Source organism: Puma concolor, chromosome A3, assembly GCF_028749965.1.
Source record: "Puma concolor isolate L17-30 chromosome A3, mPumCon1.1.hap2, whole genome shotgun sequence".
NCBI lineage: Eukaryota > Metazoa > Chordata > Mammalia > Carnivora > Felidae > Puma > Puma concolor.
Genome location: NC_141669.1, coordinates 139,705,630 through 139,718,896, shown reverse-complemented (window position 1 = coordinate 139,718,896; position 13,267 = coordinate 139,705,630). Strand labels below are relative to the sequence as shown.

General features: G+C 59.3%; 1 protein-coding gene across 7 annotated transcripts in view; it reads right to left on the bottom strand.

Annotated features, from left to right (window-relative positions):
• OSBPL2 (oxysterol binding protein like 2) overlaps positions 1–13,267 on the bottom strand; it is a 37,364-nt gene that overhangs the window by 8,531 nt on the left and 15,566 nt on the right. For 5 of the 7 annotated variants that reach the window (XR_015249582.1, XM_086702648.1, XM_086702644.1 and 2 more), the window contains exons 3-9: positions 12,289–12,433; positions 10,480–10,555; positions 6,564–6,698; positions 6,004–6,101; positions 3,138–3,320; positions 1,424–1,531; positions 722–811 (exon numbers count right to left, since the gene is read on the bottom strand). Coding sequence is in view for 6 of the 7 variants with exons in the window: in XM_086702648.1 (XP_086558774.1) it covers positions 722–811; positions 1,424–1,531; positions 3,138–3,320; positions 6,004–6,101; positions 6,564–6,698; positions 10,480–10,555; positions 12,289–12,433 (835 nt within the window). In the remaining variant the exon portion in view is untranslated. Of the gene's footprint in view, positions 1–721; positions 812–1,423; positions 1,532–3,137; positions 3,321–6,003; positions 6,102–6,563; positions 6,699–10,479; positions 10,556–11,135; positions 11,956–12,288; positions 12,434–13,267 lie in introns of those variants that run through there. The other 2 variants (XM_086702647.1, XM_086702650.1) reach the window with 2 other exon arrangements.

Genomic DNA, 13,267 nt, shown 5'->3' with positions numbered 1-13,267 from the left:
GGCGGCTCGGTCGGTCAAGCATCCAACTTCGGCTCAGGTCACGGTCTCGCAGCCCCGAGTCGGGCTCTGTGCTGACAGCTCGCAGCCTGGAGCCTGCTTCGGATTCTGTGTCCCCGCCCGACCCTCCGCCTCTCTTTGCCCCTCCCCTACTCACGCTCTGTCTCTCTCTCAAAAATAAGTAAACATTACAAAAAATGTTTTTTGAAATAACCCAAAGGAGAGAGAACCCCGGAAAATCTACTGGGAACTTCTGACCGTGTCTCTGGTCCAACACTTAAAAAGTCTCTAACTCACAGAGTGCCACGAGCCGGCCCGTGGAACGGAGGCTCCCACCACGGTCTGAGTTGTGTCTGCAACACGAGGCAGACACCGCCACGGAGGAGACGCGTGGTCACGTCTTCCACCTCAGTTCTGTTGGCAAAAGCGCAGCGTTTCCTCCCAGTGAGAGCACCTCATCTCCTCACATCCATTTTAGCAAAAGGAGTCAGACCCAGACCTCTCCCCCTCCGGAGAGGGCGAGACGGACCCCGATCACTCACCGCCCGGAAACGACACTTAAAACTAACCCTTTGTCTCTCTGTATACCCAGCGAGGGAGCGTCTTCTCTAAACCAAACAGAGTCATAATCTTTTCTAGTGTGAACAAACGTCACTGGCACGACTACATCGCCATCAAGGGGCGCACGCGCCGCCCACGGTGAGCCACCCGGACGCAGACCTACTTTTTGTCCTGGATGTGCCCCTCCACTTTGTGAAGTTCTTTTCCAAACAGTCCACATGGTTTAAAATGAAGCACACACTTATCTCCAGTTCTGCGGGAAAAACAAACACAGGCTTCCGTCGTACGACGCGAAATCTCTGGGAAAGGTGGACCGAGACCCCCGGGGTGGCCGGGGCTGGGGCGTCAGGCAGTGACCGCGATGGGCGCGGGGCACCTTTCTGGGGTGACGGAGATGCTCTGACACTGCCTGGGGGCAACGGTACAGTTCAGTAGATACACCGAAACTCACTTAAATGCGTGAATTTTACGGTATGCAAATTGTATCTCAATAAAGCTGCTGCAAAACAAAGCCGCTATGTCACGAACTTCCAGGAGGAAGGTTCGAGGGTGGACGGAGGTCAGTATTTGAGGATGTTTCACGTGGGAAGGAATCCCATCATTCTTTAGTGTCATTTACAATTTCAAAATCAATTCACTCTTGCGACTGAAACCAAAACAAGAGGTAAGCAGGGGCACAAAGATGATGCCACCACCGACCGGCACCGTGGCGGCCACCCCCAGGCCTGGCTCTTCCCACAGGCGCGCCGAACCCCGACAGCCTGAATGGCAGCCCGGAGCAGGCCGGAAGCGTGTCCCCGAGCTCACGGCAAGCGCGTCTAGAGCTCGGCGCGGTGTCCGACTGGCGCACGGCCGGTGCCGTTACCTGTGGTTTACAATCTCCACCGTCCCGTACTGCTCTATCCAGAGCTTCCCGATAATCACGTTGTGCACACAGCAGGTAGGGTTGGTCCAGGTGTAAGCCTCATCGTGTCTGTGAAAGATGCCAGAAAACACGAAGTCAGACGCCAGCAAACAAAAGCACTGCGTGACCCTAAAAAGCAAAATACCAGACAGAATTAAGCCGTAATTGCCTTAAAAGCTGTGCCGGAGCAGAATATCGCTTTGAACTCCCTCGAACAGCGGCTATTTACTTAGCATTTGTTTGAAATTTATTTCTGCTTTCCTTTGTAGCATCAACAAAGCTTTCTACTTAAATGTCAAGACAAGTTAATAAGCAACAGGAGACCACCGAGACAAAGAGAAAAGGCTGTCCCGGGAAGCTGTCCACACAATGGCCTCTTCAGCCGGCGCCTGCGGGAGCCGCACGGCCCGCACCCCGCCCGAGGTCCAGGGAGCAGCTCCGTTCGGAATGCCTTCCCAGACGCCTTTGCTCATATCCCTCATCCTCCCCCAGTGGCCTGACCCAAGGAGAAAAGAACCCCCACGGATGTGATGCAAGTTCATGAGACCCGTGTCTCGAGGGAGGCCGTGTCAAAGAGCCATGATCAAGGGCAGAGACTAGCTCAGAGCAGAAGTATTTCAGGACAAGTATTCGGGGCCCCTCAAATTTCCAGGGGAAACTCAAATGCGTTAATCAATAAGATTTGCCACTTTTCAATTCTGCATGCCCCGCCCCAAGAAAGCACGGACCGCCGCAAGACACACATGCTCCCCAGAAATGGGGTGCCCTCACTGCACCTGGTGACCCCATCAGCCCTGAGGTACACGGGGGTCAGGGGCTGGTATTCTCCGGCAACCAGCCAGGCTGGGCCAACGTGAAACAAAAATCATACCCCGTGCTTCATCACGGCGGGCCACGGTTAGCAAGACGTGCATCTCAGGGAGCCTGCGGCACGCCGTGGCCTAGACCGGGTCTACGCTGGTTTTGCAACGTCCACGCGACTGCTAGAGATTGGGCTTTTGCTTTGCAAGGGGTCCGAACAACACCGCACTGGGGAGCGTTTGGACTGAGATTTCATGGGTGTGCGGGCAGCCTCCACGACGCCCCTCAAAGTCCCCCACCTCCCAGGTTTCATCCGTGTCTCCCTCCCACCCTCAAGCAGCGTGGTCCTCGTGACCAACGAGGGTTTAAGGTCAGGGTGAGGCCACTTCTGCGATGAGGTCCTAAGAGACACCGCGGCTCCATCCCCCCTGGGTCCCCAGCTCTGGTGGATGCCAGCACCCCGCTGTGAGCACCCCCAGGCCTCCCGCCAACGGCCACGGAAGGGGGCCTACAAGCAGATGTCCCACCAGCCGCCTTCGGCCCGCGTCCTGCCCGCCACCTCACGGGACCCTGAGCCAGAGCGCCCGCCACGCCGCCCCCCAGCCCGGCCCTAGCCCTCGGAAACCACGTGGCAGAGGAGAGAGTGGCTGTTGTAAGGTGCTACGTGCGGCTCGTCACCAAGTGGCAGGACCACCACAGGCAGTGACTAAAGCCATCCAGGTCCTCGGGGGCTGTCCCAGACGCCCACATCACACCCAGTCCCGAAGAGGGGTCTGGGGGGCGTTGCCTGTTCGAAAGAGTGTCTGCCGGGGGAAAGACCCTTCCGCTGGAACTTAAGAAAGGCGCCCGCCAGGCCCCCGGCCTCCGCACTCACTTGAGCAGCTCCAGCGTGATGGTGCCCCGGGGCTCGGCCTCCACGCTCTTGCCCCAGAACTTCAGCTTCGGGTAGATGGAGCCGTGAAACAAGAAGTCCTGGTGGAGGCCCTCTGAATAAAATGCACTGATCGGGGGGTGGTGGCTCACCTGCTCGGATATAAATCTGAACCCTAAATCCTCCCTAGGCACAAAAACAAGAGGGAGAGAGCACATCAGTGACAGCGAAATCCGACAAAGGTTGGCTCGGCACACCTCCTGGGGGAGCCCCGCAGCCCCTGGCCACCCTGAGTGACAGAAATATTCAACACTCGCTCTCTGACGCCACCCTTGGCCTGACACTGACCGCACCCCCCGCCACACAGACACTTGCATGTGCACCCACCGCCTCTGGGCAAATCTGAACCCCACATGGAAGGAGGAGAGTGTGAGGGGCCTCCACTCACGCTGCCCCCAGCACGTGCAGGCCTAGAAGAAAACTCCTAGAGCCAGTGATTTAGATGTGGCCACCTCAGCCCTCAAGGGGCACCCAGCGCCCAAGACCCGCGAGAGTGGGGAGCTCGCGGCCTTCCCGAAGGGGGCCCTCCTCTAGTCCCTGCTAGGGCTCCTGGAAGTTCTGTGACATGCCATGTCTGATGCCCCAAGATACTCCTGGGCCAGGAAACAGGATTTTTAGTATATGCTCTTTTTCAATAAAAATGTCAGTTTTTAATTGTTCCGGAACTGTGAATACACCTACAGTTGTAGTCGTTAAAAATTATAAAAGCTAAACCACATAATTACTAACTTAACTGGAATCAGAATTTCCAATCGTTACAGAGGAAGGAAAGTTGAAAAATTAGATTTTAAAAGGTTGCCAACCAAGGTATGTAATTTACAAAATGAATACTTGTCTAAGAAAAGAAAGTGCTATTTTTAGCCGTTGAGGAGCAATCTGTAGGGAAGAAGACACTGGAGAACGACTTGGTTTAGTTACAAAGCTCCTCAGACCGGAAGGGCCCTCGGGGCCCCGCGTGCAGCAGACGCGGCCGCAGTGCGACCTGGACCCGAAGACGGGCCTGCACGCCCGGGAAGATGCTCGTTTCTCGGTCAGTCCGGGGCTTCGCCTCAACCCCTCAGCCGAATCCTGGAAGTGACTGATGATCAGGGGTGGCCGTCAGCACCACGGGTCGTGGATCGTGGGTCATGCTGTCTGTGAACCCACGTGCTCACTTCCCGTCGTCTGGAACTTCTTTCGTATCAGCTTTAATTCCTCTTTTCAAGATATGTTAATGGTGCTTTTTAATAACGAAAACGCCAATAATTTCCTGGTGGCTAGACAAGGTCAGAGCCACCCACCCCAGCACCAGGACACATGCACCGTGGGGAGGCAGCAGAGGCGTGGCTGATAAAGAAAGCGTTCTCTGGGAACTCACAACAAAAGTTCCTCTGAACAGTGAGTCCCGGGGCAGGTCTTTCCCTCACCTGGGCCTCAGGTCCCCCATCTCTGGACTGAAGAAGCAGGGACTTGCCACGGTCACCCAGGGTCGCCTGCACGGACCCCCACGGCAGCACCGTGCCTCTAACCCGCCCGGCTGCCTCAAAGGCAGCGGGGTTCCGAAAGCAGGTGCCCGTGCACCGAGCGGCAGCCAACATCTCCGTCCGTGAGAAAACCAGGCCAGCGGCACGCAGAGGGGCCAGCGGCAGGGCCGCCCCGGGCGGCCAGAAACAGGTCAGAGCCTGGACCCGGACATCTGTGCCACCGTCCCGAGTGGGAGGTGATTTACGCCTGTGTTGCTAACACTGCCGACTCCTCCCGCAAAGGTGTGAAAACAGTGCTGACACACACACCCTGGCACACGCTTCCCTGAGCCGCACGCGCCCGGCGCGCTGACTCAGGCAGACCCACCCCCACCCCCCGTCCACAACCACTTACTCACCTTTGAGAAACTCTCATCATGAACAACTCGGCCATTAAGGGCAATAAACAGCCCGAGAAGCACAACCCGCAGGGCTCCCTCAGATCAAGACGCCGTGACGACACAGCACGCCGCCACGACTCCGCGGCGCAAGGGGGCGGTGCGTGCGTCAAGCTGGGGCGCACGCAAACGCCAGACACAAAACGTGGCAGCGTAACTTAGCAAAAGCCTGTGACACCGTGGGGAAATGACGATGGCACGATGCTAAATGACAGACCACACACGTGCATGCCTCGAGGAAATCGACCACAACCTTCACGGTCTCCCGTGGGATGACATCTCCCTTTTCGCTTTTCTCAACTCACGCGTCTTCTAAAAAGGGTGTGCTCTTATCGCTGAAGTTACGCTTTCATTTACTAAGACACCCCCACAGACTCTCTACAGGACCCGGAGGGAGCCCCGAACGGCCCCGCAGAGGAGCCCCAGCCGGGCTGAGCAGACGGCGGGGAGCACAGCGCCTCCGTCCGCTGATTTACTTGCTGGTCTGGGTGGGCGCCTCACGCGGGCAGCGGGGTCGGGAAAGAGCACCCCAAACAGGCCCGGTCCACCCTCGTGGGGCCCCCGCCAGGACCGCCACAGGCCGTGCCGTTTCTGGGGCGTGCGCGGGGCTCAAAGACCAGGTCAGAAGACCAGGTCGGGGGGACAGCACGGGGAGCCACCCGGCAGAAACCCCACCCGGCCCCTCGCCAGCACACGGGAGCTACTGCCCGCAGCTGCACCTGCCCTGGCGACAGTCACCAGATGCCCTGCTGACGTGGACCGGCCTCACGCACGAGGGCCTGTGTCCACGTGGGTTCCAGGCGAGCCAGCGCCCCTCCGTCACCTGTCGCCTCCCCTCCTCTCCGGAGCCCGGCGCTCCGCTTCACCCCTGCGCAGCCGTGCCGGGCACCCGCGGCCCCGACCCCTTACCTGATCAGCTCGTACGTCTCTCCCAGGAGCGGGTTGAAGGGCTTGCCGGTCCTCTCCCACTGGGAAGCCACCGCCGACACCGCAAAGGCAGCAACGCACTGGGAACAGCGCACAGGACGGTGAGTGGGGGGCCACGGGGTGGGGGGGGACGTGCAGCCTCTCCGCGCCAGATGTGCTCCTGGTGGCACGAGTCTCCCTTGTCACGTGTTTTGAGATATTACAGAACTTCCGGGGAAACGCCCTTCAGCACGAGCACTTCCTCAAACCACACGGGCAGGAACCGTGTGCCCCCCTTCCCCAGCCCGGGCAGCCCCGAGGCCCCGCGCCAGGTCGGCCGGGGTGGCCGCACCCACACGCGGTGGGGGGGAACCGGGGGGGTGGGGGGGCAGGGGGGCCGGTCCCGAGCGGACCTAGGAGGAGCCGAGGCACAGGGCAGGACGGCACCCAGGAGTCAGCGGGAGCCACGCGGGCCGATCACCACGGGGCCACTCACGGGGCGTCATGCTCACTGAACACCACGGTCTCGTGTCTGGCGCCCCCAGAAGGGGCCCACCGCCCACCTGCATCCTTTCCAGGGCCTGGGGCTGGCAGGAGGCTCTGTGAATGAGGTCCACGTGCTCCATGTACTCCGTGATCCGCTGGAGGAAACTCAGAGGCTCGTTGAAGGCGATGGGCATGGTGATCTTGGACAGCTCCTGGAAGGAGCCAGTGAAGACTCGTCACCACGGGACTGTCCCCAGGAACCCGAGCCCACGCCCGCCCCGCTCTGAGCGCAGGGAAGATGCTCGTCTAGCTCGTCAGGAGAAAGGAAGTCAACCCCGTGGAGACCCGGCCCGCTCGCCTGTTCGAGCAGCAGCACTGCACACGGGCCACGGGCAGGGCAGGGCAGGACAGAGAGAGGCCCCCACAGCCGGTGGGGGCGCAGAAGGGGGCCGCCTGGAGACGGGGCACCACGGCAGAAGCGCGTGTGCACCTGCCCTTTGGTCCCGCGGCCCCGTTTCCGGGAGCCCGCCCCACAGATGCTCTGGCAAACACACAGCAGACATCTGACAGGGATAGGCGGCCAGAAGGCACGGCACTGCGAGGTGACCGTAAGCCTAAGCAGTGGCTCCACGTGGCTGTGGCACCACGCAGCGAAACAGAGGCGGAAAAGCCTCTGGTTCGTCTGAAGAAAGAGGGAAGAGATGACACACGGTCCCCTCACGAGGCACGGGAAGACAGACCACGGAGGGTGGAAATGGTCTCCTCGAGGGGAAGGGCCAGTGCAGCGCGAGGGCAGGGACAGGAAGGGAGATTCTTGGAACCTCAGCCCAGAGATCTGACTTTAGGTTTACGATTTTGAACAAAAGTAATTTAGAAAACCAATGTCTAAACATCGAGAACAAAAGAAGCAAATGAGTGCACGCAAGCTCTGGGGGCCCAGCCACGTGGACGGGGACCACGGCAGGTAACTCCAAGCACGGTGACCGGAGACACGCCCTCCGGACAAAACGACCCACAAAAGGCAACCAACTCCCACGTGTCAGCACACACGCTGGTGGCGGCAGAAGTGGTCCTGTCCTCCGGAACCGTCGTGTGTGTGGGATAGAGCAGGTGAGTCATTAATTGAGTGCTGGTCTAAATCGGTCACCTGCACTGTCGTTAGAAACTGGGATCGTCGGCGTGGGGGGGGAAGAGGCACAGACATTCGACCGAGGGGGCTGGAGTAATCCCGTCATCCCAGATTTCAACCGTCGTTGAAACAAATCCAAACAGCTCCTAGCTCTCCCCCCAGAAAGACCTAGAACAGCAATTCATAGCCCACCCCCTACCCCTAGGGCCCAGCTGTGGTCCTGAGTCCTCTCTCTCCCTGCACAAGCGGCCGACTCCAGATCCTGGACGAGAAAGGGACAGAATGAGCCAGAGCTTCGTCTATAAGGGATCACGGCCAAGCCGAAGAGGCTATTAACAGCCAAAGAGGGAGTGGCTCGGGGGCTGGAATGCACCGGGGAGGTCTGACTCCGTGAGTTTGAAAAAAAAGAAACACAGACAAGCTAGTTGGTTACACTGGCCATGCTGGGTCATGCTAGTGAATCACATCACGTGGTGACCGTGATAAAGTGAGAATCACTCACTGACCCTGACTTTCTTCTGCAAACCGCACTGGCGGCCGTAGAAGGGCACGTTCTCGGCACAGAAACGTCCCAGGAAATAAAGGAAGAGTGACAGCACCGGCCCGAGCGCCACGAGCTCTTAGTCGGGAGGGAGGTAACACCACAGACGGCAGAAGCACAGACAGAATGGTGCTCGGACAGCCGGGGACTGGACCCGGTGGGTAGCGGATGGTGCTAACGCGTGGCCTTCTGAAGTGTGAGGGTGGCCGTGCTGGTGGTAAAGAGAATCTGTATCCTTCAGCAACACGAAAAGTATTCACGAGTGGGGTCTGCTTCAAAATACGAGGAGAGGGGCGCCTGGGTGGCGCAGTCGGTTAAGCGTCCGACTTCAGCCAGGTCACGATCTCGCGGTCCGTGAGTTCGAGCCCCGCGTCGGGCTCTGGGCTGATGGCTCAGAGCCTGGAGCCTGTTTCCGATTCTGTGTCTCCCTCTCTCTCTGCCCCTGCCCCATTCATGCTCTGTCTCTCTCTGTCCCAAAATAAATAAACGTTGAAAAAAAATTTAAAAAAAAAAAAAAAAAAAACAAAACAAAATACGAGGAGAGGCGGGCAGTGGCGAGGCGCGGCGGTGTTCCCTGGCCCTGCCTGCCTCAGCGGCCCGTTGGCCAGCCCGGGGCCGCCGTCCCAGTGGGCGAAGGAGGAAGAGGGCCGTGTGCCACCCCAGAGGCGAAGCCCGTGGGTGCCGAGCCGGTGTAGCCCGGGGACGCGCCGACCCACGTGTTAATCCGAATCCACCCTACGGCGGGTCCTTGGGGAAGGCAATGTGATGGTGTCGCTTTATGACAAGAAGCTGCAGGACCAAGGAGCTAGTCAGTGTTTATTATTTGAGAGAGAGAGACAGACAGACAGACAGAACCCGAGCCGGGAAGGGGCAGAGACAGAGGGAGACACAGAATCCGAAGAAGGCTCCGGGCTCCGAGCTGTCAGCACAGAGCCCGATGCGGGGCTCAAACTCACGGACCGTGAGATCATGACCTGAGCCAAAGTTGGACGCTTCACCGACAGAGCCCCCCAGGCGCCCGACCAAGGAGCTAGTCAAGTTCGACACCTATCTTCAGACAGATACACCCGCCTAGACCTGACCTGCTCACACAGCCAGAAATGTAGGAGAAAACACTGCTAAGAGAAAAGAATCCCAAGCGTGCCATTTTAGAAGACAAGAGACGTGTGGGGCGCCTAGCTGGAGTGACTCTTAGTCTCGGGTTGTGAGTTGGAGCCCCATTGCTGGGTGCAGAGGTTACTTGAAAATAAAAATCTTAAAAAATTAAAACATAAAAAAAGCCAAACAGGTGTGTACACGAACCCGTGTGTGCAGAAGCAGGGTCAGAAGGCACGCCTGGGCTTTCCAGCTCTGTCTGCCGAGAGGCCTGGGGCAGGGTCACCCCAGGAGCGCCAAGCACATCCCGCGCCAGCCCTTGGTGCCTAAACACCAGCCGCCAGTACGAAGACAGCAGGGGGTACTAGGAAAGCCAAGTCAAGTGCATGGTGAGCAGTGACGCTCCGACAGGAACGCTGGCGTCTCGCTCACCGAGCCCCGGCTGCTACATGAGACGTCACCACAACGGGAAGCCGGGTGGAGGGCAAACAGCTCAAAGTACCACCCGCAGCCGTCTAGAAGTCCAAAGTTACTTCAAAATAAAAAGTGGGAGAAAAGAAGCAGTTTCCTCTGGGAAAGGGGCTGAAAGAGACGAGGGCAGAAATAAACGGCGGTGGCAGCACGCGTGGGAGGCACGGGGGACAGGGCCGCGTGCCTGTCAACACAACGCTGTTGGTACAACCCACGGCCTGCGGTGCGCCCTGCCCTCCCGAGGGGGGCACAGCTCACATTCCCAGACGGTGACAGTCCCGTCACGCAGGACCACGAGAAAAGAAGCCTGCGGCCCCGGGACACAGATTAGCCAACCACCTCCTCTGAGCAAACCCTGATGCAAACCCTGAGCATCTGAGCTGTGCCCCCGGTCCCGCACTCCTGCCTGTGGCTCGCCCTCAGCCTGTGTCGAGCAGCCCGCGGAAGCTCCCCATGTCGTGCGGACCGTCCAAAGCCAACTGTGAGCCCGTCACAGAACGCCAGGGTCAACGTAAACCCCTGTGATGCGTCTCACATCAGGAGGCTTGCCTGTGGGATCACGTTCCCGCTGGCTGTGAACACCTTAGCCTTCGCGCCTTTTCTCTCCCCCACCCCACGTCTGTCCCTGTCCTCTCTGATCGTCCTCGTGCTACAAATGTGCAGAGCACGTCTCCCTAAACTATCAGCAGTGCAACAGATACCCAGGAATTGAAAATGTTTCAGCTTCAGGCCCTGAAATGAGTCCCTCTGAACTTACCAGGCCGATGCATTTCTTTAATATACTCCACACGCTGAAGTCACTTCTGGTAAACATCGGGGCAGGCAATGACGTCCTATGAAGGAACGACCAGAGTGACACGGGTTGGTCCCTCCAGCACCAGGTTCACTTACAACTGATGATTTTGCCCAGTGACCATTTTTTTTTTTAGTTTTTAGATGCAAACACCGGCCACGTGTCTGCTCTGGCAGCCTGAGTGCTGTTAAGTCCTAAAGAAAGGTTTCTGCACAGGCATCCTGGAGGGTCTCCCGGGAAAGGACGGTGACCACGGCAGAGGCCGGGCCAGGAAGGCACAAGACAGAGCCGCGTTAACAAAACCTTTCGGAAGTCTGCCGGGAGCCTGCCGGGAGTCCCTTTCAAACACAAGTTTGTTCTCCTGAGGCTCATTCCTTTCCAGGCTCTCTTCCTGCCAGCTTCCCGGGGAGGCCTGGCAGTCTCCCTCCCAGGAATTGGGCTGGGATGAGACACTATTCCACCTGGGAGAGAGGGGTGCCTGAGCGGGCCGTGAAGCTAGCGTTGGGGGGAGGTGTGCTGGACCCATGGGCAAGGGTCAGGAGGGAAGAGCAGGAGGAGGGGGCCGGGGGCCAAGGTAGCAGGGCAGATGGGGCTCCACTGTGGGAATGGGCTGGATGCACCTGAGGACTCCAAAGAGGCCCCTGTAGGCTGGGACCAGTGACAACGGGCCCGGGGCCGGAGCCAGAGCAACACAGAGGGCCGGCCCTCATCCCAAGAGGAGAGTGACCCTGCGGTCCCCTCTCCCAGCCAAGGCGCTCTGTTCACCATCACTGGGGACCACGCAGACACTGGCCGAGAGGCAGAGGCAGTGCATTCAGACCTGTCTAGTGCCCGCAGGGTGGAGAGGAGATGGGAGGGTGTGGAGGCAGTTACGGGCGCTACAGGGGCGCAGGAGAGGCGGCCGGACTGGGATGTGACACAGGAGCCGGGAAGGCTGAGGAGCCCAGACGTGCGTAACGGGACCACATGTCAGAGCTGGGCGACGATGTGCGGGGGCAGGAGGTCGGTGTTAGGCCGACGCGCGAACCAGATTCATGGGGCACTGAGCGGAGGACAGCAGAGCATGACCCACTCTAGGACAGGCCATCGGAGCACACGTGCAGAGGTGCTCCGACGCCTGCCGGGAGAACGAGCCGACAGGCAGGGGCGGGACGCCCGAGTCCCCCGCTGCGTGCATCTAGCAGGCGCTGGGGTCTAGGGCCCAGAGCAGGGGCTGCGGTAAGGCTGCAGGGCTCCCTCAAGCTGCAAAGCAAGTCAGTGTGGTGGGGGACAGAGGCCGCCTGCCCACCGCCACCGCCTCGCGGGGCCTGTCTTGCCCTTGTCCTCACTTCTGCTGGGGAAGACTTAGGTCACTGTCTCCAGAATCTAACTCGGAAGGAAAAGGAAATGTGGGGAAAAGGAAAGAGGGATTTGCTGCTCTAAACACCCATTTCCAAACCGTAGGGCAGACAGGCAGTGTGACATTGAGAGGCAGGTGGTCTGCAGGGGGCAACAGGAGGGCGGCCCTCCCCCCGGTCCACCCCGCAAGTCCTGGGGCGGGGACCGGAATCAGCAGTCAAGGAAGTGCCATCACTGACCTCCAGGAGCCAAGGAGAGTGGCGTCGGGTCTCAGAATCTGTGGCTGAACAGGGCACCAGGGGATGCTGTCCGGGGGCACCACGGCTGGGTCACCCCTGGCCTCGGGACTCAGGAGAGCTGAAGGAGCACCCTGTGGCACGGCCAGGGCGTCACAGATACAGCGGAAGATTCTAAAACGCGCGCACGATGACGTACCTGTGCTTCTGAATTCCATTTTCTCGAGGGGGCCTCTCCCCGGCCTTTCCGACCCCGTTACTTCTGCCGGAGTCCACACACATCACCGCAGCGACTCTCTGACTTGCCTCTGAAAATCCCCCGGAAGAGCTCTCAGAATCGAAGCCTGCACACAAGCAGAGTGGTAGTTTTTGCAGGGCCGGGGGGACACGGAAGCCCAGCTCCAGGAGCTCTGAGCGCGGAATACCGGAAGCTCTACTTCATTCCTAACGGGCGCATTTTGCCACAATTCGCTCTGGTCCCCAAGAACCCGAGGCAGAGGCGGAGGTAGGAATGCTTCTGGGGGCTTCCCCAGGAGCTCAGACAGCACGGGTGCCCTGTGCACCCGGTGCAGCCTGGCCGCCACCTGAGGTCTGGCTGGGAGGCCGGGGAGCACGGTGTGCCCGGGTCTCAGGCCGGGCTCACGCCCTTCGGGGCAGGCCGCCTCTCCGGCACTCAGACCCGCCTCTAGGCTGCAGAATGTCCTGTCTCTGCATAAGGTCTGCAGTCAGCCCCGCCTCTTCTAAATGCAAGCCGTGGGGGCGCCTGGGGGGCTCAGTTGGTTAAATGTCCCACTCTTGATTTCAGATCACGTCACGATCTCATGGTTCCGTTCATGAGATCGAGCCTCACACGGGACTCCATCCTGGCAGCGCAGAGCCCGCTTGGGATTCTCTCTCCCTCTTCCTCTGCCCTTCTCCAGCTTGCGAGCCACCGCCCCCCGCCAAAATAAACTTTAAAAATAAAATAAAATACAAGCCACAGCACTGATGGTACAAGAACCTGCGCCACGCAAACACACCGCCACACTCTCACACCCATGAGCAAGAACCCAAGCACGGAACCAGCTGGAGCTCAGAGCACACCCCACGTCCACGTCCACAAAGAGCCACAAAGAGCTCAGTGAGCCGCAGCCACCAGGGAGGGGCTCCTGGACCACGGCGCTTGGCCATGACAGTGA